Source organism: Vidua chalybeata, chromosome 1, assembly GCF_026979565.1.
Source record: "Vidua chalybeata isolate OUT-0048 chromosome 1, bVidCha1 merged haplotype, whole genome shotgun sequence".
Taxonomy (NCBI): Eukaryota; Metazoa; Chordata; class Aves; order Passeriformes; family Viduidae; genus Vidua; species Vidua chalybeata.
The window spans coordinates 68,343,581-68,369,110 of NC_071530.1; the positions used below are offsets into that span (position 1 = coordinate 68,343,581).

A 25,530-nucleotide genomic window follows, 5' to 3' on the forward strand; every position below is an offset into this window, starting at 1 on the left:
GCTATAAAGCTAACTGTCCACATCTGCACCATCTTTCCACTTTCCTCCACGGAAAAAAAACAGTTGGCGCTGATCAAGTAAATTGCTCTTTTTCAGTCTTATGTATTTTATTATTTTTAGATGAACACAGCACCAGAGGTACCTATTTGCTTCTGTTTTGACAAGTACTCATTATAATAGCCAAGGTTAAAATATTTAGACAACTTGCTTCCTTCTCTTCTGCAGTCAAAACTATTCAAGAAAGAAAAAGTGACTGAAAGGAAAAATATTTTGATTCATCTTAAAGACACAAACCAATATCAAAAGTCTATGACAAATACTTGTTTAGTTTTGATTTAATGAAACTCTTATTAGTATTTTAACTCTTAAGTATTTTAATGTTGTTTTTAAATCAGAAAATCCAGTGTTTAAGATTGTTCTTCCATAGTGAAAAAAAGTATATACAAGAAGCAGCTGGGCTTCACAAAAAGAGATACTGTACATAATGTGAAGATCCGACTTTTCTTTCCCAACTCAGTCATTTATACAAAATCAGAATCAAATTTCACCAGTCCCAGGAAGTATTTGAGAGATCCTTCTGTATTCCAACTTATTACCACAAGTTGCCTCAAGGCAATCCTTTCATCTTTACTATATCCTGTAACTGTCTTGAAGCATGCAGAAACTGAATTGCTGTAAAACTGCATTACCCTGTCATGGGTTTGAAATCCTTAAGAAAATTGTGATAGCTTTACGCCTTAAATTATTTAAAATATTTAAAGTTTAAAAGGTTGGGTTTTTTTGTTGTTTTTTTTTTTTTTTACAATATAAAGAAATCCCATACCAAATTACTCATAAAACTGTAACAATGACTATAAAAAAGTCAGCATTAACCAACAATTAGTATATACACATGATTTATGTCTCATTTAAAGATAGGGAAAGTCTGTATGTTACAACACAGACTACTGGACTTCTAAGTGGGTTTTTTAATGTTGTTCAGTGCCTTCAGGGAGTTCTCTAAAACACACATACTCTATAATAGGACAGCCAATATCTATAACTAAGGGTGGGTTAAAATTAATTGCCTGACATATGAACCAAACTGACTGAACAGTGATGCAAATCCTTCAGTGCTCCACTGTGCTGCAGTGAGCTACACTCCTGCCAGAATACATAAAATACTGACCTAACATTGAATATGCAACCATGCAACTTGACTCTCTTGACCCTTCCCCAACATATTTTTTCCTCAATTCTCTTCCCATCCATTTGTATCCCCAGCCGAAAGCATAAATTGCATTAGCATAGAGAAGCTCATAAAAAGCCCCAGCACGCCTCACAAAAACAGCCCCCACCCCGCCAAAAAAAAAAAAAAAAAAAAAAATCAAGTAAAACAAACAATAAAAAACCCTCCACATGCTGCTTTGAGTATAGCTGAATTTTCCTGCCTGGCTCCCTGGGCTTATTGATTAGAGGCTTGAACTTTTCACCCCTTAGCAGCACAGGCTTTCTGATCGCCGCAGTGCGAGTCTCATCTGCCCACAGAGGGTGTGATAACCACTGGCATTAATCACGTCGCTCCTTCCCCATTAACGCTTGCATGCTTAGAAGGCTACTGTGATTTTACACAGCCTTTATTTGATTCGTAATAATCCAATCAATCTGATTTATACGTGCAGTGCAGAATTCAGCCCTCCTCCACGGCGTTAACGAGCCAGGGACCTCCCGAGGTGCGGCTTCATCTCGGTGCGGGGCACAAACCTCCGAGCTCGGAGCAGCAGCGGTGTCCCGGTGTCCCTCCAGCACACGGGCACTCGGAAAGCTCATGCCCTGCAACACCGGGGGCTGAGTCAGCCTAACGAGCCAGAAGCGCTGCACTTAGCGACTCTGCTGGTACAGAAACGGCAGCTACCCAGGAAGTTGCTCGGTGCCATTTTAAATTGAATTGGAAGCCACGAAGCCAGGGGACCGGCAAAAGAAAAACTGTAGGAAGGCGGAAAAGCCGCAGTTTTTGTGTATGCTTTGTGTGAAATATACAACGTACAGAAGGAGCGGTGAGACAACACAACACATCCGAGGCAGGGTCGCACTCCATGGCTCTTGTGCGGTGCCTGCTGACCCGAGCAGACCGTCAGGAGAGGCGCCCCGGGGCCCGGCAGCGCAGCCCCCGGTGCCTGCGGGGCCTGGCTCAGCCTGCAGGGCTACTCGGGAGTCAGAGAACGGCTTGGGTTGGAAGGGACAGCAAAGCTCATCCAGCTCCATCTCCTCTACCATGGGCAGACACACCTTCCAGTACACCAGGTTGCTCAAAGCTCTGTCCAACCTGGCCTTGAACACTTCCAGGGATGAGGCATCCACAGCTTCTCTGGGCAACCTGTTCCAGTGCCTCACCACCCTCACAGTAAAGAATTTAATCTTAATATCGAATCTAACCCTACGCTCTTTCAGTTTGAAGCCATTGCCCCTGTCCTGTCACTTCAGGCGTTGGAAGAGGCACCTCTCCAGCTCCTTCCGGGCACTGAACCACCGCCGTGCTTAAACCACCGCACACCCAGCAGATGCACACCCAGCCCCTGCTGGGTCGGTGTCCGATCCGTGCCGGGGCTGCTCAGAGCCCGCAGGGACCGAGAGCCCCGAGCGGCCACCGGCAGGGCACCGGCGACAGCGGCCAACCCGCCACAGCGGAAGCGCCTGCGCCGCCGGAGCCGGCGGACGTGACCTCACGGCACGGCCCCTTCCCGGCCCTCCTCGCCGCGTCTGGCAGCTCCCGGTCGGCGGCGGAGGAGGAGGAGGAGGAGGAGGAGGAGGAGGAAGGCGGGCGGGATCCGGGATGCAGCCGGCACAGCTCGGGCGCGCGCCGCGGCACCTGCTGGTGTGCGAGCGCGGCCACGCGCGCCACCCGCGCTCGCGGCACGCGGCGCACGTGCGGGACCACGCCTACAGCTGCCGCGTGAGTGGCGCGAGCGCCGGCCCCGGGCCTCGGCGGGATCCCCTCAGGGAGGCGGGGAAGGGAAGGGAAGGGAAGGGAAGGGAAGGATCGGAGCTGCCCACGCCGCCCGTCAGCCGTTCCGGGGCGCGTTGTCGGTGGTCCGCTCGCGCCAGGCTCGGTGTTCTGTTGGGGCTCCTCTGCCCTTGCCAGAGGTGGCCCGCGCGCCTTGTTTTTGGGGAGGGGGGGAAAAAAAAAGGCAAATTCGCCCCCCCCTTTGTGTCTGTGGTCTCGCGCAGCATGGGAGAAACAAACTCCTTCCTTCCTCCAGAAGCGAAAGGAGCAGAGGGGTGAGCCAGTGGGAGAGGTGATGGTGCCGGTTTTAGGAGCTCTCTAAACACAGGCGCAGGGTCCGGTTTAGAAAAGAGACATCGTTTATTCCGCGCAGGGCGCACGGCAGAGGTTTCCACAAGTCAAGCACACCACCTATCAAAGCTTTTCACTATTTATACATTTTAGCAAACAAGGGAATGAGTGGTCATTGGCTACAAGTTACATAGTTCTCTTATTAATTAGTATTCTATCTTCTGTTGGTTAATGAGTCTCCCATGCTAATTAATCCGCATGCTCAGTCTTTCTCAGCTTAGGAGTCAGGGGGTTTCTGGGGTCGGTGGCCATCATCTCCAGCTGCCGGAATTGCCTTTTGTCCACTCAGAGCTGATTCAGCAGAGTTGCTGGGTTTATTAAGTTTCTTACTTACTTTGGGAGTTCTGCCAAACGTCTTTGTGGCCCATAAATTCTGCGTTCTTTATGCCCGCTATCAGTGGTACATCCTTCTCCCCAGGCTTTGTTAACCTCACCCTAGGTCTGAAATCACTGAAACATGTCCAGCCCTAAACGTTAACAAAGAGACCTGGACTTCACTTGGGGCTTGTTAGCTGTGCTCTCGTTTCATGGATTAAATTTCCCTTCTTGTTGATTAGACTTGAAAGTGTACAAAGGCCAAACATCAAAGAACATTCTTCCTTAAGAAAATGTGTAGGTATTCCACATTTTGCAGCAATCAGGCAGGACCCTGCATCATAACTCCCTTCTCATACCCTGTAGCTCTCTGGGCTAATTGTTAACTGTTTCTGACTTCCGAGACCTTTTTTAGCAGCTAATCAGAAAGCTTTCTACTGGTGTGAAAGGCAGCTCGTTTGTCAGTCCTTACTTCTCTTGGACATGTGTGCCAAGGGAGATACACACCTGTTCTCCAAGAGCTTTGGGAAAGAAGTTTTTTGAGGGATGGAGGGGAGAAGCAAGGAGGCATACCTTTATGCTGCCTGGGAAGCTTTGTACTTGCCCATGTATTACTTGCCAGATATTACCTTGTTTTCCCTGCTCTGCCAGACTTCAGGGTCCTCTTGGTCTATGGAAAATGTACAGGGAAGGTTTTCAGCAAAAGGCAAATTGAAGATTCTACTTTGGTCTTTGCTTTTCCACTGAGATTACAGAAATGCTTAGCCTACATCTTTAGTTGCAACTGCTTTAACAAGTACTCCAGAAAGGGCTGAAGGAGGTGTCCCAGTGCGACATCAAGCTAAAATGTGTAATGATGTGAAACAAGATCTTCTGTTAACTCATGCTGTGTAAGATCATGTCTTTACATAATACATCAAATGCTATTGTAGAGCGAAAAAAAAAGAAGGAAAAAAACCCCAAAAGCCAAAAAAAAACCAAAACCCAAACCACCAAATAATGTATTTAGTGTACCTAGAGACTATGAAAATTGATACATTTTGAAGACAGTAGCCTGATACTACTTTTTCCATTTCATTATGATATAATATACTGATACATCTTTGAAAATTAGAGGTTTTCTTTTGTATTTCATGGTGTTTTGTTTGGTTGGGGTTTTTTTCAGAACAGGTTTTAGGATAGGACTTACATTACAAATATGTTCCTAACAGGTGTCTTTCTTGATCCCGGAATGTGGCATGCTACCTGAAGTGCTGAAAAGCACAATTGCAGATATTGGAGAGTACTACCTGGTGAGGAGTTTACCCATTCATGAATTGGTCACTCATGAATTCATTGATGCTTTCGTGAAAAAAGGTAAGGAGGAAATCAGAACAGAGCAAATACAGTCATCATGTACATTTTTGTAGCACAGCAAAGTTTTTAATAGTCTTATTTATTCTGAAAAGTGTTTTAAAGGAAGGAAAGGAAAAGTACTAAGCAAATTCTGTATGAATTTGTTTATACGCTTTTTTCTGCTTTGTCACGTGTGACATCTGTTTACACCCACAGGGTCCAAAACTCCTGTGATTCTTCCTTATAAATTTCTCTCTATGCCACCTCAATTCTGAAAGCCAGCTATCAAGAGGGCTTCCACACCTGCTTCTTCTACACCTCACTTGTATACAGATTCTTATAGGAAACTTCTTTCTCCCTTTTTTGTTCCTTTATACCTCAACACAGAGCTGTGCTGAGCTGTGTTCCACAGCGGGCAAGAGAAAAATATGCTTGTTTTTTTTATATATTTCTCTAAGAGAGCTGTGACAGCTCATCCTTACCCAATAAGAGCAAAGAGGATGTAAAGAAAGTTACAGCCTCTGCCCAGCCACCTTGCCTTTGTGTGAACTGGTAATAAAAATAGGTCTGGGGAAAAATTGGGTTTTCCATTTGATGGCTGGGGAGAGTCACAGATCACAGAAGGAAAGAAAACGTTTTCATATCGGGGCATATTATTAATGTTATCCCTATTATAGGTCCTTTAAAATATTACCAGAACAGGGTTTATAAAAATAATAACAATGCCATTTTGCTTGAGAAGGTGGAAGAAAGCTGATGAAAACATGAGAGTGATTCAGATGGTGTTTGTCATGTTTGGTTGTCTTGAAGTGAATTGTTTATCTTGTCATGTCTGTCTTTACAGACTGTCTAATCTCATGTTTTTCTGCTTTACTGTTAAAGGTTCATGCTATGCACTTACCTATAAGACAAAAATTGATCAAGATAATACTGCAGCTCTGCTACCAAATGGTATGAGGGATTTGTTTTGTTTTTATAATACATGTCAATTGTGATCTGGGTTGTTTATTTGTTTTTTTAGGGTTTTTTTTTTAATTTGGACTGATGTAAACTGGAAAATAATACTTACAGTACTTGACAACTTTGTTAGAAATACATGTGAATTGGAAAAATACTAATTTTAGCTCTCTTTTTTCATTCATTCTGTTAAATTTTTTATCTCATCTAAAGGAAATTAAAAAGAAATAAAAATCAGCTTCATTTATGTATAATCAGATTGTCAATGCTTCAACCATAATGGCAATTGCTACAGGGAATTATCTTTGTGAAAACATTAAATTCCAACTTCTTGTTTCCTACTGGTCTTTAAGACAGAATTTGTACCAAAAATGAAAGTTATCAGCACTGCTTAGGAACACTTTTAAAATATTGTTTATTCTCATGAGACACCACCTTGGGTACTTTATTCAGCTGTGGGTCCCCAGCACAGGAAGGACACAGACCTGCTGGAACAAGTCCAGAGGAGGTCACAAAGATGTTCACAGAGCTGGATAAGCTCTCCTATGAGGACAGGCTGGGAGAGCTGGAGTTGTTTAGCCTGGAGAAGAGATGGCTCTGGGGAGAATCAGAGCACCTGCCTGTGCCTAAAGGGGGCCTGAAAGCAAACCACAGAGGAAATTTTTAACAGGTCATGTAGTAGTAGGATGTGGGGGAATGGATTCAGACTGGAAGAGAGTAGGTTTAGATTGGATATTAGGAAAAAAGTCCTTACTGTGAGGGTGGTGAGGCCCTGGAACAGGTTGCCCATAGAAGTTGTGGTGTCCCATCCCTGGAAGTGCTCAAGGCCAGGTTGGATGGGGTTTTGAACAGCCTGCTCCTGAGCAACCTGGGAGGTGTGTCTGCCCATGGTAGAGGGGATGGAACTGGATGATCTTTACTGTCCCTTCCAACCCAAACCGTTTGATCATTCTGTGAGGATTCTGTGATTCCCTGAGAACTATGTAACATGTTAAAAGTCTATTTCAATTGCATCACAGTTTTGTGATAAGACATCATAAAATGTCCTACATCTCAGGTGAGACAATGAAGCTATTTTGAGCTTCAATTACATTGTCTTATTTCTGTTTAACAGTATATAAGATATAATAGAAATACAAACTGGTCTATCTGCCCTCCAGCGTGAGAAGCTGTAATATGACGGGTGCCCATGAGGGCATGAGTAAATTCAGATTGTTCAGAAGAATTCTTTTATATGTCTGTTAGCACAGTCCTGGCAAAATGGATGCTTGATAGGGATGGAATTTGTGTGATACAAGTGTTACAAGCTGTGCACAATTGTTGCAGAGGCAGTGTTACAATTCCTGGTGATGTCACTCTCTGAACTCTTCCTCTGCAGTCTTTCTTGTTTGTGCTTGGTGCTGTGCTGTTACTTGTGCAGTAGAACCCAAGGACTGTGTTAGAGAGGGAGCTGTTGTGTGAAGCTCTGTACCAAGCAGCAGCAGCCAGTTCTGGTTTATGAGAACAGGAGCAGGGTTGTTGCAGCACGTATCAGCTCATCGCTAACAGGCGTAGTTTACTCAGTGTGAGTAGTCCCACTGGACTTGGAGGAACTGCTTTTGTTTATTTAGTTGAGCAGTGCATGTTGAGCATGAATGTTTACTAAATCAGGCCCTTGTGCAATGTAGCGCTCAGCTAATGATAGAAGAAGTGCTAGAGGATGAGTGGAGGAAAAATGGAGACAATGAACTGAGTAGTACAGTAAAAAAGCTATGATTATCTTAGGAATAATATTATGCTTTTCTTACTCTAGTTCACAAGACCTCTTTGATAAAAAGAGAATAATTGAGTTATAACCTTTTTTTTTAAGGATTAATGTGGTAATCCATTTAACTGGAACTAAGGAGTCTGCATTACATTAGTGATACCATTGATCCAAAGCTAACATTGAAAAAAGTATACAGTTCTTTAAAGACTTCAAAGAGAACCAAGTAGAAGATTATTTCTATTAAAATTTGATTTGTTTATAGGTAAACTAATTCTGTCAGTGGATAAGGATACTTATGAGGAACTTGGACTGCAAGGTCACCCTTCTCGGTATTCAGGCAAAAAAGTAATGCGATATAGTAAGTATTTATATAAATGGGGCTTATTTAAGAAGCACCTTGTTGGCTGTTGAAACTTTCCTTTCACAATAATTAGTTGTTGTCTAGGTTATATTTTTCCAGATGCAAATACAAGGACTGCCTGAAGAGAGAAAGTACTTTATCTCCAAGTAGTAAAGCAGCTTTAAGGACACAAATACATCACTTTTTCAGTACTCTGTAAAATTTTTAATTTCAAGGGTTCTCATTGTGTAGTTTCTACTGGAGTGATGTAGTACGTAAGAATTTTTGCAGGCTCTGCATGGTCTATACCTTTTGATTTAAGTCAGAAAATTTTAAACTGATTAAGGAGGTGTTTAAAATGTGTGCACTGTACAAAATCAGTGAAGAGCCTCACCCAAGACTGCATGCTTGAAAGGCAGAGTTGTAGTGTGTTTCACACATCTAAAATGGTAATCTCTATGTACCAAGTACTTGAAAAACATACTTTTTTAACAGCTGCAGAGGAGACATCTTAAGTGTGAATTTTATTAATTTGTCTTTTTAGGTAATAAAAAAACCCCAAACATGAACACTGTGCCATCTCAAATGTATTGGAACTTGTAGCAGTTGATAGGTATAGTTACATAAAAACTTTAGGAGGGGAAAGTTGTTATCTGTAGTAAGTAGTTTGGCAAAATGGGACATCATTTTACCATTCTGATCATCAAAATGTATCATCATGTTTCCATTTGAAAAATAAATCTAACTTATGCATTAACAATTCACCTAGGAAAAAACCAACCTACTGAAAAAGTATCATTGCTGTATAACATGATTTTTGTTGTTAGAAATTCTAGGGTTTCTCTTTTTTTTTTTTTTTTTTACTGCGAATAGCTTGCCTAATTACCAAGATAATTTTAAGGCACTGTTAAGGGACTTCTGTCAGTGCCATTTCAAGAGGAATCTGTCCCTCTAGTCATGAGGAAGGAGTTCCAGATTATATCAAAATGAGGACAGCAGGAGGTGAATATTTATTTACATAATGGGGAGTCATATTTGCATAATCAAATACTTTGTAAAGATTCTGTAGATTTAAAGAGGAAGTTTAATGTTCTTTGGTTTCTTTGTGGTCTTCTAATTTAATAATAAGTTTTATTTTGATTGGGTACCAATAGGTATTGTGTATTTTCTGCAGTTATCACTATTGACTTGACTGATGCTGGCTTTCACCCTGAGAGCAAGAAACATAACAGAGTGCTTTGGGCCTTGAAAGAAAAGAAACCTTTAGAATTTGACTTCCTACTGGCTTGGTATAATTCAGGTAAATAAGAACTAAAAGTCCAACTAAAATGCAACTGACATGAAGTCCGAATATTTTTAGTTTACTGTTTTTTTTCTAGTGATTGTCCGAATGCATTTTCAGTGGAGGGAAAAGTTAGATTAAAATGTGTATGGACGGGATTTTTTGTTTGTTTTGTTTATTTGTTTGGGGTGTGGAGGGTGTTACTTCCTGTGCACAGAACATCTCAGTTCAGGAGCACAGCAGTGATTCATAGGAGATATATTAGTTGCTTCATTTCCTTTCTCTGTGTTGCCCAGGCTTTCTGGCAAAACTTTGCCTGTTTGATGGTGCTGCCTCTACTTTATAAATTTGTGACGTAGGTAACCATTATCAATACTCCTTTTTTGGTTTGTGTTTTTTTTTTTATTAATACACATAAGTTATGTATCTAGTTACATACTTAGGATGGGCAACTCTGATTTCCTCAGTAGTTACAGGACGTGTACAGATTCCCTGTTTACACTGTGTGCCATGTGCCCGCTTACACAGAGTGCTGTTTGACCACTTTATTCTCAAGCACTTGTTTGAGGTTGGAGCCAAGTAAAAGGTTGCTATTAGAAATTGTACTCTTTCAAGTAATCTAGTATTTGTTTATCTGCTGTTTTCTAATTACACTATTTTTTCTTCTGGACTCAAGTATTTTTCCTCCTCTGAGGGAATTTTTTTAAGTCCCCAGTTGTTTGTATTACCTCAGAACAGGCTGTATGTAGGGACATGTAGCATTTGCATGGAATTGACAAAAACTGCAAGTGTCTGTACTGAAAAACATGGTTTTCTTCATCACAGATGTGTGGCTTTTGGTGTTGTTTTGTTTTGAGTCTCCACACTAGGGAGAAGGGATATTAGAAAGGTCCCTGAGAATGCTTTCCCATCTCCTCTTTATACTGTTCATTTTTCCTGGCTCTTTAAGGCCAAGTCTGAGAAGGAGTTAACTGATCTGAGAAACGGAAGCTGCTTACAAGCTCCTTTAGGAGTGTCCCATGTTTCACTTTATTCCTTCATGTTTCCCCACCCCCCTTCTAAGTACTAATCATATGACAAGGATGCTTCTTTGTTTGTCATAGAGAAATTGTTTAAAGGCTTGCAATTCCCGTCCTTGTAATCTTCAGGAAAGAGTCACAGTGAAGGCTGTTGCTACCATAAATGGTGACATAAATCCAACTGAGGTGGCAGATCTTCACGCTCAGCTTGCTTGGATTTATTGACCCTGGACAGAGAGCAAAATGCCTCTAGGGCCACTATTTTTCATATGCTTGCTGCTGCCCATGCTAACAGCATTCAGGAAGAATAGCATTTTTTTCCCTCGCTTTCTTATATCCCCAAAGCAGGTCAAGTCAATCATTTCCTGAACATAGAGTTAAATCTGAATGCCATTCTGTGCAAGAATTTTGTGCTCATAACACACAAAATACTATTAATTCCTTAGTACTGACAAAAATAAAACTTTTATACGCTTTTATTAATAGATATGAGACATTGTGTAGATTCTGCTGAAAGGGAAAAAGTGGGCTGTGTTTTGTCAAGAGAATCTGTGTCCTCTGTGAACATTCTGCTTTCAGCCTTCCTGCTGATAAGTGGTGTTTCTTGCTGTGGCCAGCACTGCAGGATTTTTGGTTTTGATACCCAGTTTTCCCACATTGTGGTTTTGGCACCAAGAAGAACAGGAAAAGGGAATATGGAGCATCTCATGTCTTTCATGACAGAGGCAATACAATCTTTTTTCTATTGCTGTAATTTCTATCACAAATGTACGTGTTTATTGGATGAAATTCAGTGGTCTCTGAAAAGCTTTGATGATGTGCCTGGTTGCTGTTAACATAGAAAGCTATGCTGTAGCTAAAGGAATTGTTCTGTTAGGGTCTGACTGTAGTATTTGAGATTTCCTGCATTTAGAGCTATAGCTGAGGCTCCCACATGCAGCAGAAATGTAAAATGCATGATTTTCTATATTTTACTAGGAATTCTAGGGCAATATTGTACATTATTTGAACCTGTTAGGCTAACAAATGCCAATAGAATGTAAGGAAGATCATCTCTTCTGGCACTTTTCAGACTTAAATATATCTATCTAAAAATACTAAGTTAAGAAGAATTCAATGACCGCCTGTCTTTGTCATTGTTCCCCCAAAAAAGCAAACTTTTTTTGAAGAATGACTAAAAAAAAAGAGCTTAACTCTCCTTTTTCTATTCCCCCAAATGATTGTCCTTGATGGCATAAAAATGGCTGATACACTTTAGGCAGTCTATATTTTCTGATAGGAAATTTTAGATACAATACTCTAGAGTGAACTCTACCCTATTCTTGAATTTCTGCTGTTTACACATGCCTTTTATGTGGTATTTAGATGTTGCTCTGCACTTTAGACTTTTCATGAGTAAGGCATTATTTCTTGGTCTCCTAGACACCCACTGTTACTTTTTGAAAATAGCACATATTATCTGGGATTTGAAATTTAGGAGAATTTATTCCATGTCAATTACCTTCCTGCTTCAAAATCAAGTTGGTACTATCTCTGAATTTAAAATATGCCTGCTTCAGTGCGTTTTTTAGTCTAAGTACCTGCTGGTTTGGGTCTCTTACTAGTGTTTTCCCACAAGTCCATCAAGGGACGTTTAATTCTTACAGCCATACTGCATTGAAGAGTTATCAGGGAGAGGAGAGCAGGAGTGAATTTATTCTTCTAGTAAAGCGACATTTGGTGATGTATTTTGATTTCTCTACCCTCTCCTCTTTCTTTCATAAGGACTCTTCAGTCCTTATGCTCCAAATTATTCTGGAATTTCTCTTGACATCACTGATAAATCTGTTCTTAAACCTCTAATCACATGTTCACTTTTCCATTATTCAGGAAAAATGCTGTTCTGAGATGATATTCCTGCTCCATTTTATCTGTTCCTTTTCAGGAACACTCTGAGTTCATCTTTTTAACAAGCTCATTTTATTACTCATGCAGTTAATTCTGCTTGAATTTTCTATTGGCAAATCTACAGTTTTTGGTTAGATAACAAATTTACTAAGCTGTATTAGTTGCTGAATCTTGCACTAACTTTTATTTCCAGGAAGATAAGGAAGCTGAAGATTCTAAGGTTCTGCCGTGGATTAAAAGCACACAAGCAGTTTCACACTGTATTTTTTGTTTATATACAAATGTTTAATGTATTCACTGCTTCTTTTGTTTAGTAGTTTCATAACAGCTGTTTGTGGTACTGTGTTGTTAAGGTGCAGAGGGATCAACATTGATGTCATACTTTTCAAAAAACCAAATACAGGCCCTGAAGCCAAAAATAACATTCAGCACCTTAAGGGACTTGCAGTGTCCAGTGTTACAAAGTAATGATCTACAAGGAAAACCAGAGGAGTCCTGCAGTACAGAGGAGCTCTTGGAATGGCTGGGTGCTGTCTTGAATCAAGTTAGCTTGTAAGTACTTGAATTTGTTTGATCGTTGAAAATGTTTTAAGTAAGCAAAGCCACAATTTATTTTAAGAAATAGTTGAATAAAAGACAGACACTGTTTTGTAAGTGAGAGTCTTTTATGCAGTTAAATGTTTGTTGTAAGTCTTGAATGACTTTATTGGTGTTTTTAGGGGTACCCATATGTGCTGGATTGGGCTGGGATAGAGTCAATTCTCTTTGCAGTAACTGGTGTGGTGCTGTGCTTTGGATGTGTGACCAAGAGTGTTGATAACAGGGGATGTTTTAGCTATTGATGGGTAGGGCTTGCACAGTCTGAAGGCCTCTTTCTGTCTCTGCTACGGCCCTGCCAGTGAGGAGGCTGGGGGTGGGCAGGAGGCTGGGAGAGAACCCAGCCAGGACAGCAGACCCCAGCTGAGCAGAGGGATGTCCCACATCATGGGATATGGTGACATGCTCAGCAGCAAAAGCTGGGGCAAGGATGGGTGGGAAATGTTCCGAGTTCCAGCGTTTGTCTTCCCAAGACAGTTAGAAGTCCTGTTTTCCTGGAGATGGCTGCACATCTGCCTGCCCATGGGCAGGAGTAAATTCATTCCTTTGTGTGCTTTGCTTTCATGTGGAACTTTTCCTCTGCTTATTAAATTGTCTTTATCTCAACCCATGAATTTTCTCCCATTACCCTTTCAGTTCCAGGTGGGAGTGAGTGAGGGAGCAGCTCTGTGGTGTTTGGGTGCTTACAGGGTTAACCCACAGCACCATGCGATCTTTTGTACTGATTGCTTGGTCATTAGTTACTTGGCATTAATTTAGATTATATACATAGATAGTACTTGTTTGGTACAATTTCTGATTACTAAGACATCCTATAGAATATTTAAAGCATATTTATTTCAGTTACTTCATTGTTTTTTCTTCCAGAGACAACAAATCCTCCAGCTTCTTATCAACCTATTGCTGCCCTGAGCCCAACACAGTCGTGGAAAAAGCTTTTTTGTGCACAATCACAGGCTTTATAATTCCTGAGAAAATTATTCAGTTATTGGAGCAGCTGTGGTAAGGACTGACAGGAGCACATTACTATAGCACTTGTACTCAAACACTTCTTCATTGAAATCACTTTTAAATACTTTTCAGTTGGAAATAAATAGCAAAATATATAATTGTAGACTTTTGTTTTAATTAGGAAATGAGCTGGAAGCTTGACATCAGTATAAAAAAAACAAAATAAAAAATTTTGAATGCCTCGAATTTGAAAAAGCCTGCTCTGTATTCTAGTCAGGACTTTGGTTTTTATCTGAATTTCTAAGAAACTGGCTGTATGGTACTCCTACATTTTTAAAATGCGGAGTGGATAGTATCTGGCTTTGATTATTCATAATTTATTTTCTCTCTGGTGGTAAAAGTATTTGTGTCAAGCATAGCCTTAGACTACGTTACTTCCTCCAGTGTCTTTTTTTCTTCCCTGACAGCAATTGTTCTCATTAAATGTTCAATTTTCTGAAAGACAGTGCATGCTGTAGGGAAGTCAAAACTGCTACTTTACAACTTGGAACTTACTCTAATTGCTACAACTTGCAGATTTGCCATGCATGAAACTATGGTAGGAATAATAGACAGTCAACTTACTTTGTTCCCTAATGTATTTTGAATATTTTCTTTTGAGTTTATTTATTATGGACTAAATTTTTTAACTGTTAATAAATTTTCACTGAAGTGTGTCTTTCATTGTTTTACTTTGTACTGTAGACTTGAATGTGCTGCCTATTCCATTATAATCACTGATTATCTTGTCTTCTTGCTCGCAGTTGCTATTTTGGTGAACCAAAACTGGCACATTGGCTGACGTTAACTGTGCATGGCTTTGCAGACAGCCCTGTTTCCTGGAGAGAAAGTGAACATGGTTTTCACAAAGGAGGAGAGAACTTGTACAACTTCGTCATTTTTAGAAATCTGGACTACTGGCTTCAGATGGCTGTAGGAGCTCATGATGATTGTCCTCCATAAAGCTGTGTCCACAGAAGAAGTTCTCTAATAATCCCCTGTTACTGACAGAAAACTAATAAATTATTTTTTTATACAAGTAGTTATGTAACAGATTAAGTACTAAGAGTCTGATCATGTTTTTTTTATTTGTAGCCAATGGAAGGAACGGATTTTTGTTTCTTCACTGTTACACAATGCCTTCTGAAAAACTTCACAAAACTTCACAGCTTTTAGGAAAAGTTTTTGAGAGTTTTTCTCAGGAATACTCTTTTCCAGGAGAAAATTTGGAATTTGAAAGTTAGCTTTACAAATTGCTAGATAAAATATTTGTCAGGAAAGCTCATTTTGGGATTAAGTGTTTTATTTCTTTATATTAAAGATCTGCAAAACCTTCATATCCCTGTTAAAGATATTTTAGCCTACATGCTATTAAAAAAACCAAAGGGGGGGATGTGTTTTTCCTGATTTGGTAGGGGGTAGGAGAATAAAGGTGAGGAGAAGGGGTATGGCTCTGGGAGCAGCACCCATTAAACGTGGAAAAAGTGAAGGCTTACTGACCTGCCCCCCTGATTTTGCAGAACACAGCTGATTATCAGAAGAATGTTTCTGACAGTGATGGAAAAGTCTGCTGCTTCCTTTCTTAATTGACCTACACACACACACACACACACAGAAAATCTCTACTTTCAAAGGGAGGGTGTGATTCTTGCTTCCAGGGCAACTCATGGAACTGAGTCCTGCTGTGATGTTATTGCAGACACATTTCTCCAATGGAAGCTGTGGACATGCCCTCACACAATGCTCTTGGTGTGAAACAGGTTTCATTAAGTAGTAATGCTGAGAGCAAAGGCAACTATAAAGAATCCATGCTACTCCTGTAGAAATCCATGGGAAGGTGGATGGTGGTTTGGGGAAGGTGGGATTTGGGGTTGGTTTTAAGGAGTGGGTACGCATCATTAAAGTACCAATGCAGTGCTAAAATCAAAGTTGTTCACTTGATGGAGTGAGAGATTGGTACTGGAAACTGGGGAAAAACTAGTGGAAATGTCAGGGTGAGTGGCACAGAAAAGCAGAAAGACCATGGGAAGCAGCTAAGCTCTACTTTTATCTCTTTATTGTTTCTCTTCAGTGAGGAGAATGATTTAACAGGTGGTATTTGTCTACCACAACCCTCCACTACCCATAACCCCTTTTGCTCAAGTTCTGCTACATGTCCTACAAATACAACTCTGATGAATCAGCAAACAGTTTTCTAAATCATGATGATGTTTCTCAAAATTGTGCTGCCATGAGATGTTTCTAGTAGGCTGCCAAGAGCAGAAGTTACATGTACAGACACAGACGCACACGATCACAAACCGAATAGACAATGCTATAAGAGTCTGGGAAAATTCTTGCCTTGGCACATGACTAGGGAATACTTAACATGGTTGTGTTTCATTACTGTGCATCAGTGTGAAGGGCTTGAATTATTGACTGAAGTCTGCTTTTTAAAGAGTCTGTTGAGGCATTATGGACTTACATAAAAGAAACTGGTAACAAGAAGTATCTTCCTTTTTCCTCTTGACCAGAAGGTCGAGTTTTTACTTGAGCCTTCCTGGAAGCTTCACCTGTAGCAAAAATTCTAATACAAAGTTTAAAATCCTAAGTTATTATGAAAAATTGAAGTTTGTAGCTTCAGAGCTACTAACTGTAGGCCCTGCAAATGTGATCATCTTTCTACCAGATTCTAGTAAAACATTTTCTCAACAGTGTGTGCGGGTATAAAACAAAGTGTAATATATTCTGCTTGAGGGGGGAAAAAAGCCACCCAGAAGTAAGAATCTTGTATGGGTGGGTTTGCTTCCCATAGTGGTTCCAGAAGCGGCTATGGGACTTGACTTTGAAGAGGCTGCAGTAGGACCAGGTGAAGTGATTTTTCTAATGAAAATCAGGTGAAGTGATTTTTCTAATGGTTGCAAGAGCACGTTGGGCTCCTTGGTGGAGAAGGAGCTGCAGAAGTGCTGGTGGGTGCACAATGATTGCCTCAGTGACACCATTCTGGAAGGCAAGCTGAGAAAAAGGATTTCAGCTTTTCAGCTCCCAGTTCTCTTCATCTCTTCAGCATGTGAGTATTAAGGTTAATTTTTTTTTTTTTTTTTTTTTTTTTTTTTTTTTTTTTTTTTTTTTTTTTGTGGATGTCTAGGGAAATCTCAGCAGATTGGTCAGTAGTTACCCTCACCTCCTGTGTACATAGGCAATGGAAGCATTCCTCAAAGCTCAGTGTTGTAGTGGCTGTGCTGCATCCTACAGTCCATAGTTGTCTGCTGATGGTGGCTTCAAATGGCTTTTCCAGCTAGGGAAGGGATTAAAATCCTGTCTGTGAATGCTGTAACTTGAGATGCTGGGCTGGTTTCTAGCTTTCTCCTGTTTTCTTTAAACCCATGTAAAGTAAAATTGAGAAACCTGGTGCTGTTAATAGGCACTGCAGTTGGTCTAATCTTCGACTCTGTGAGGTGATAGTGTGCTAACCAGATCTGTGCTTCCTAGCAAGGTCCAATGTTGCACTCACCTCTAAGGAGAGAGGCTTTCCTGTGCTTGCTGTAGTTGCAGAGAAGAAAAACTGGGGTAGAATTTACCCCTCTCTTACCTCCTGAAAAAAAAAAAAAAAAAAACCAACCAAAAAAACCCAAGGGAATATTTTTTTTCCTGGGATGAGGTACAGCGGCCTGTCCTTTACCATCTGAATGGAGTACTGTGTCTCTCCAGGAGATTCCCAAGCATGGGACCCTTGCTGAGAAGAGGAATAGGAAGGCATTGCTCACATGTTTGGGGATCCCGTTAGGAGGGAAGATCTGAGACCGAGCCAGGTGGGCAGTAGTTCAAGGAGGAATTGGGCAGGACACATGAGGTGGAAGTAAAAGTTTTTGCCTGAGAATGAAAGATGGCTGCTGGTGATGTTCTTGTCCTTTGTGCCTGCCTGTAAGGGAGGACAGGAAAACGCAAAAGGTTCCTGAGAGCTGCAAAAGTAATGGGGAGCAGCTGTGCACCAGCTGCTTCTGAGATCAAAGGCGACTAAGTGCTTACTAAAAAATTTTGCCTCAGGGGAGTGTTTTATCTAGCGTGGGGAAGGAGAGCCAAATATCTGACTGCAGAGACAAGCCTGGGGCAAGCTGGTTGTGTGAGAAGTAGAGGTTTTGTTGTCCTGGAATGCGAACAGACCGTGATAAGCCACTCCTTGAGAGCTAGGGAATTGCTCTGCTTTAACCTCAGCCGCTCTAGTGAGCTGTGCAGTCCTGCCTCTCTGCTGGTAGATGGAGAGGGAATTTTATTGAGAAGTTACTGGGGGGTAGCAGGACCCTCTGGAAATGGGCCACAAAGACCTTGTGCTTTTCCAGGCACACTATCTTTGACTAAGTGTTTATGGGTGCTCATAGATTGGTGGGTGTAGAACAAATAGAGGACAAACTTTCATGCTGACAGAGGAAGATGAAAGCTGAGGTAGTTGGATAACATGAGTTGCACAGAATCACTCTAAATAGAACATATCTGCCTTTTTGGTTTGCAAATGCTGCCTGAATCAGAAACCTGTCTGGAGAAATAAAGGTATGTATCCCATAAAGGTCTACATCCCTTTAGGAAGAGTGGGAGACTAATGATGATAGTACCACCATTGATGGTTGTGTCAGAAAAGGAATTTTAGCATAAGGGGACTCTGGGGAAAGTTAGAGATAAGGATGTGGAAGAGAAATTTCTTTCTCAGATTCCTGACATCCTGTGGTTCCAGGGGGAAAACAGCACTATTTGGCACAGGCAGAGTTTGGGGAAAGCAGGAGAGACAAGAACCTGTGCTAATCTAAGGCAGCTTGAAAGGGAGCTAACAGAGCTTAATAAAAGAGAAACAGCAGCTCTCTTCTGGTTGCATCATGCTCTCATTTACTGGGAAATAGCCATTTTGGAGAGGCTAGTCAATATGTAAAGTTGGATGACTGGGAAAAAGGCAAGTTCGTATCTCATCAGTTTGTATATCAATTCTGGGAGTAAGGAAGCTTTCACAGAGATAGACCATATTATTCTTGATGGAAGTAATTTGTGTGCTTTTATTATTTCTTGCTACAGGTTGCTTCTCTTTGGTTTATAGAGAAGTTATAGAAATGCCAAAAATTGACAACCTTCTTGAGATAGGTCAGATTCTGTTGATGTTGCTGTTAATTGCAATTAGCACCTGGGCTGCTCACCCAATGCTGCAGAGTTTTGCTCATGCAGGGAGTGCCCCTGCTACAGCTACTACAAAAAGAAATGGTAAGGCAGACAAAAGACATAAAGGAAAAGGAGAACTTCGGGGTTGTTTCTCTTCCCCCTCTCATGGGAGGTGCATAGCAAATCTGTGGCTCATCTGGGATTAGAATGAAGGCTTTTTGTAGCTAGTCCAGTACTCTAGCTGCTAGATTATAGTTCCTCTGGTGCTGTTAATTAAAGATTAATGCATGAAATTGACTCTGTCTTAATGTGGCAGCTATGCTGGAACATGCTTGAACTGTTTCTCTTTATCATTTTTATTCACAGAGCGGAGCTTAAAGACCAAAACTGGAGACTAATTCAATTAGTGGGCTATTAAATAACCACCATCTTCTGAATAGTAACAAGAACTTCAGAAATATCTACTATAAACGAAGGCAACTTCTTATAAAGCAGTGGCCTCTGTTTCACCCTTGGAAGTAGCTTCCAGCACTACTGAACAGAACTTATTTTAATGCAGCTGTATGCAGAAGCAAAAAGGGAGAGCTAAAGTGACTTTGAGCAGTTTTCAGCTTTCTGGAAAGCAAAGAACAGGGAGCCTTGGCTAAGACAAATTTCTTTTAGTTGGCTTTCTCAGAACAATTTAGTTATTAGAATATGGATGTATTTGACTTGGGTAGTTAAAGAATATCCTAAGCACTGGAATAGGCTCTTCTGCACCCTCCCCACCCCACTGTAAAATACAGATAAATATTGTTATTAATATTATTGCTGTTAATGCCTAAGGCAGGTGTCCAGGTTCTAGAGATGCTGACAGCCTTTCTCATCATCTAAAATGTAGGGGTACAGAGAATGCAAAGGGACTAAGTTTTATTGTGTGGTTACAGTTGAATCACATTTATTGATTTATCATGAAGACAAGTATTTCTAGTTTTGTCACTGTTGAAATTTTTAGCCCTATTCAGTGCTGCCAGAAGGAGTATGCATTTTTAAAAGGCTTTATCTTGAGACTCTACAGGAAGCTAGTGCTATTACATGACAATTTTCAAAAGTTTTTGTAATTTGGCATGGAATATAATCCTTAACGAACGGGGCACTACTTCGTGATTGGACAATGCCAATTCCTATTTATGAAGAGAGTTTTCTTCTTTGTTATTGATGGGAATGGAGAATTTAAATGGTCAGCCTTTGCAGAGCAGGTGCAAAATCCAGCAGTGATACATTGGTCTTTGTGCCTGTTTTTTGGTCAGATATTAAAACCATCTTTAGCTCTCTTGGTGTCAGAACAAGGTGTTGTAGCCCCATAAATTATTTAAATTATTATTTAAATAATACAATTATTATATTTTTGAGCTTTGTGATCATTGGGTATAATTTGCTTTCCTATAATTGACTTAAATGCCATATCATGTACTTGTGACTGATCTGATAGGAAGGTGATGGTGTGTGTTCCTGGTGTCACTGACATCTGTGCTACTGTTCAGGATGGCATGACTTGCATCTCTCATGTTAAATACTTCAGAATCACAGTCTGAGACTCGTGGAACCTCTGTGCCTGCACTGATTTTAAAGGTCAGTAGGAATAGCTGGCATTTCAGTGTATGGGTTTGCAAGCTCCATGAATTAAGTATTTAAAATTATAAAAGCACCCTCGGATTATATCTGTAAAAAGCAGCAGTCCCTACAGAGTTTTGAAGACATTAAAAAAGCAGACCAACGTGGTGTTTATTTGTGACAATTATTTCCCCAATGGCATTACTTTTTGGGGTTCTACTGCAGCCTGCACTGGTGGAACTGGAAATTTGGTGGAGGTGTTTTGGTTGGGTTCTTTGGGGGTTTTTTTTGAGGGGGCGGGACAGAACATGAGGACAGACAGTTTGAGATAGAAGGTGAAGGGTGCCTGGTGTGCAGTGATAAAGACCTCTGGGTTTTACTTGTAGCCCTGGTAACAAATTGCCGGCTGACCTCCTACAAACAGCTCGGCAGTTCTGAGCTGCTCTGACACTTTCCCATTCAATGCAACAGCCTCAGAGATGCTTCTTGCTTTGCAAAGCACTCTGAGAGACCCATAGGTTACCGTTTAGTGTTCATAGAATTTACCTCAGAACCTGGAACTGGTGCTTGCCACATCCATTTTCCTCTGAAGACTGCTAATCAGAGCCGGGGTGATTTTGGCCAGGGCTTCAGGGCAAAACAAGTCCTATCTTTCCTCTACCTGCCTGGAGGGTGATGTAAGTGAAGAAAGTGGGATGGGATTTGCTCTGCTTAAGGCAAGTCTGTAATGTGCTGGAAAAACATGGCTCCATTTAATCAGCAGCACTGCAGAGAACAGAGGGATGTAGGGTAACTAAGGGTAACATGGAGCATATGGGATATTTATAAAAACGTGAAATGGCTTTTCTTAATAAAAGAATGGTTGTGCATCATTAAAGGCATCAAAAGCAAAGTGGGAACATGCTTTGCGAATCAGGAGGAAGAGCAGTCCTTAGCAGTTGCTAATCTATTTATGTTCCAGTCATGCTCAGAGTGTGGCTTTGAGGTCTGCAGCTCTTGTAATTGCCTGGAATATGTCACTCTGCAGCAAGATTCATTGTTCTGCTCTCCCTGAGAGGAAGGCTGGGATTTTTAGCTGTAAGACTTTGCTTTCAGTCGAGCAGAGAGACATTCCCGTGCATTGTTTTGCTGAAACACTTTTAATTATGGCTCCCATTATAAGCATGTCAGTTCTATGTGATCTAGGCAAAAATTGATGCATTTGGTGGGAAGCAGCCAGACCTTTATTTTGGGGATTATACATGAGGTTTAGGAGCCAAGTTTTGATCCCTGTTGATAGAAGTCCCTTAAACTTTGCAGAATCAGTAGGATGCTTTTTTGGTTCTCTGATTTCTCAAAGGGTCAGAGACTTAATTTTTTTCTTTCCTTTTTCTCTGCTTCTTGCTGCCAGGCTTTCTTTGCGATTCCCCAAGCAACGCTCAAAACATTTAGACATTAAGCTTCTCATTAAATTAGAGTGAAATCAGAGCTCCATGCCTTGCAACAAAGATTTAGAGGGGCAAGATTCAGCAGGGATTGAACACGTTTTCGGGAAGCGATATAAGATGTGGCTTCAAAAGGGCTTCCAGCCCAACCTCACCCCGGTTACTTTGCATGGGAACCTCTCTTCTCTCTGCCTTCCCTTGAAGAGAAGGGAGTACTTTTTTAAATAATGAAGAATTCCTGTAGCTTTCTTTCAAGTCCCCAAGGTATTGTTGGCCGTGGGAACCTCTTGTATAGCTCCTATGGAAGTGGGAGCTTGGAGCGTAGCCATGACACTTCCATGTAAGAAAGCACACAAGCTCTAGGCAAAGCTCTTCACTGTTGTTGGCAGACCAGGTGGAAAAGCCAATGTTTTATTCTACAGATTTGTTTCTTTTGTGAATGACAAGCTATGCTGACTTTTCCTCTCTGGGGGCTCAGAGTGGAGTTGCTGCTCAGTTTCAAATAAACGTGAGATTTTTTTAGATCCAGATGCTACTCCCTCTGCTTCTTCTCTAATGCATGGCTGGATCAAATGAATTATATGCTGAAGGACCTCCTGAGGGGTGAGCTGTGAAGAAAATCTTTAATATGACTGTCAGAAAGTAGGCTTGCCCCATGCAGGGCTGCTTTGGTGCTTCATAATCTGGAACAGTTCTTTCTTTCTTGTTTTACTCCAGTATGCCCTGGTGAGTTGGTTCAGGAAGTTCAAGTCCTCCAGGATTCACCGACATCTGTTTCTAAAAGTTGAAAACTGCAGTGGTAACATACAATGGATGTTTGGCTGAAGCTTTTTCAATAACACAGAAATGGCTTCATGAACCAGACTTTGTCTGAAATGTCATAGATGCTTGTCCCTGTAATTTGTGAGGACATGGTAGAAGCACCATGGGTTTTTAAGGTATGCAGCAGCTCATACAGCTACTACTCTAAAAGGGTTGTGGTTGGCCCCCTTTTTCCCTCCAAATTCAATTTCAGCAAAAAAAAAAAAAAAAATAGAGGATAAAGATGTAAATGTATTTAGAAATTGGTCTTGGACATAGATTAAATATGAAAAATTTTGCCTTGAATCTTTTTGATAATAATCTAGAAAGATATACAGTATTTTCCAGACATAAGATGAGGTTCTGATGTGTTTCTCTCCAAACTCATCTTCAAACAATCTGAGAGTCTCGTGGTCACAAGAGAACAGAATGTTTAGATACTTGATTGCAGCGTGCATAAGGAACTCTCAGGCTCTCGCACAGTACTTGGTAAGAACCTGGTTTTTTTTTTCTTCCTAATGAACAGATTGGTTACAATGCCAGATACCTCTGAGCATGTTAAGTTTATTCCATTCACAATCAAATGAGATGAGATACTGCCCTGTTCTAAGAGAAAATTGACAAATGCAATAATGTGTGAAAATAAAAAATCAAGAAGCTGATCGGTGTTGTGCAAACGTTTTTGGTTTTTTGACCTTGTAAAACTATGGCAAGAAAGAAAGCTGCTTGATAATTGCCCATGAAAGGCATTTAAATGATTTTGTTAATCCACCTGCAAGCATGCAGGCTTATAAATAAGTACTGCTGTGGGTGACATCATCTGGTGACAGCAGGCCCTAGAGCTGAGTCCTCATCAGCTCTGAGTTCTTCTGTGTGATCCTGAGTTGGGGCATATTTTTCTGGAATCAGTTTTGTCAAAGAATCTTGTTTCCATTCAGAAGTAGAAATAAGTAGCCGCTTCTTGTGGACTTCAGTTTCTCTTGACTTCACTCATCTTCAATCTGCCTTTTTTTTGTTGTTGTTTTTTGCCCTCCACAGATTTTTCCCTGTGTCTGTAATTTGAAACTACTACAGTCGGATTTATTGCAGAGGATATAAACTTTATTCCTGCTGTCTAAACCCTTCCTGCATGAACTTTCTGGATGTTGTCAATGAAGGATTCACTATGGGTAGCAGCATATTAAGAGCAAAATAGTGCAACTTCTGAGCACTTTGCCCAATTTCTAATCAGTTCTCATACTGAACATGAAATACCATAGCCTGCTAGCAGCATCATGTCAAGTGCAATACTAATGTGTAAAAACAGATAATCTTTGCCTTCTGGCACTTCCTTTAAAAAAAAAAAAAAAGTCATGGAGAAGAGTAGAAAAGCTGCACAAAAGATTTTGCTCTTACTACAAAAGGGAGGCTGCAGAAGAGGGAAATGCACTGCAGAGAGTTTCACCCAATCCAATGCTTTTAAACCTGATTGGTCTTTTTAAAGAAATATCAGAAATGTCCTTGCCTCATGGTGCTGCAGTTGGACCTGGTGCTGCTGTTGAATTGTATCCCTGTAGCTGCTCTGAGGGTGTTGCTGCCAGCAGGAAAATGCCCTCTTTACCAGGTACTGGGGAATTACCGAGGGAATCCATCACTCCTGGTTTTCCTTCTCTTTCAATGGCATCTGGCTTGCCTTGGTGATGGAAACGGTTAGTACATGGGAAAATCCTGAAACAAACTGTCAAGAGCAGTAACAGTGTGAGACAGTGAAAACCAGTTTCAAGATACTGTCAAGAGCCTGGGGAAGTTTTCTGGGAAAGGAATTGAAGCTGACCCAAGAGAAGTCTGGACTATTAAGTTAATTATCCTGTCATGAGGTTTTTGAAAGCAAAGATGGAGCTCTATTAGCATGTTGGCTTCATGGCAAGTGAGAGCTGGCTGGAGCCTGTTCATCTGAATGTATTTTTGGGATGAATTAGAGTCTAAAAGCCTGTGGCTTTTGCTGAAAAATGACATTTTGAAAGAAGCAAGTTGGCTGCTATGATTCGGAATCACAACAGAGCCAAAATAAGCTTCATATTTCTTAACCTCCATGTCACTGTGAGGTCCAGATTATCCCAGGTGATATGCAAATGCACAAGGATGGAGTACCGTGAGCTGCCAGGTTTTCATGAGAAGGGGAAAAAGGAAAATAAACCACAGTTGTCCATTAAGTAAATGTATGGCAGGTATGAAAAAGACTGAGTTATTCAAACCTGATAATGTTTGTGAGGAAAGGCAATAAGAATAGGAAAAGGAGGTAGGGATATGAGTTAACTGAAAACTCAGACTGTGACTTCAGCATTTGGCACAAGTCAGCAGAGTAAATAAAGCACAGAGATGCTGGGGGGCAGGGAAAGAGACGTGTCCAGAGCAGCATAAACAGCGAGTCTTGAGCCAGGGTACTGTGCATTGTGTTAGCAGGCATCAAGTTGGGTTTGTGGGAAAGCTGGATAACAGCAAAACAGACTAAAGGATTTGAATAAAGGCAACCAAAAGATTGTGCTCCAGTCATTTTTGTACTCTGGTAGGAATCGCATGCAGCTCCAGGGGACTTTGAGGATGAATACTGACATAATGCTAGGAGAGAAATGGGCTTTCTTTTTATTAGAAAAGATGCAGATTAGATGAAATTGTGATTTATGTCCTTCTGAGCATGTAGGGAGCTGGCATCAAGGGTTGAGAAACCAGTGTCTTACAAAGGCTCAAGCAAAAAGGAACTGGATCCTAAGGGACTACTTATTCTCTCCTGATACAAAATGATCATTAG

The 25,530-nt window shown here is 40.9% G+C and overlaps 1 protein-coding gene across 3 annotated transcripts; it reads left to right on the forward strand.

The window, feature by feature from the left end:
* The first annotated feature begins 1,521 nt into the window (after positions 1-1,521).
* RPP40 (ribonuclease P/MRP subunit p40) lies at positions 1,522-14,858 on the forward strand. Of its 3 annotated transcripts, none has more exons than XM_053959663.1 (8): positions 1,522-2,932; positions 4,861-5,005; positions 5,867-5,935; positions 7,951-8,046; positions 9,203-9,328; positions 12,570-12,768; positions 13,681-13,815; positions 14,568-14,858. In XM_053959663.1, the coding sequence occupies exons 1-8, from the start codon at positions 2,813-2,815 to the stop codon at positions 14,764-14,766; spliced, it is 1,089 nt and encodes a 362-aa protein (XP_053815638.1). In that variant the 5' UTR covers positions 1,522-2,812; the 3' UTR covers positions 14,767-14,858. The 3 variants fall into 3 exon arrangements, with proteins under 3 accessions (XP_053815638.1, XP_053815646.1, XP_053815650.1); XM_053959671.1 differs by lacking the exon at positions 1,522-2,932 and adding an exon at positions 3,006-3,258; XM_053959675.1 differs by lacking the exon at positions 1,522-2,932 and adding an exon at positions 3,290-4,539.
* The last annotated feature ends 10,672 nt before the right edge of the window (positions 14,859-25,530 follow it).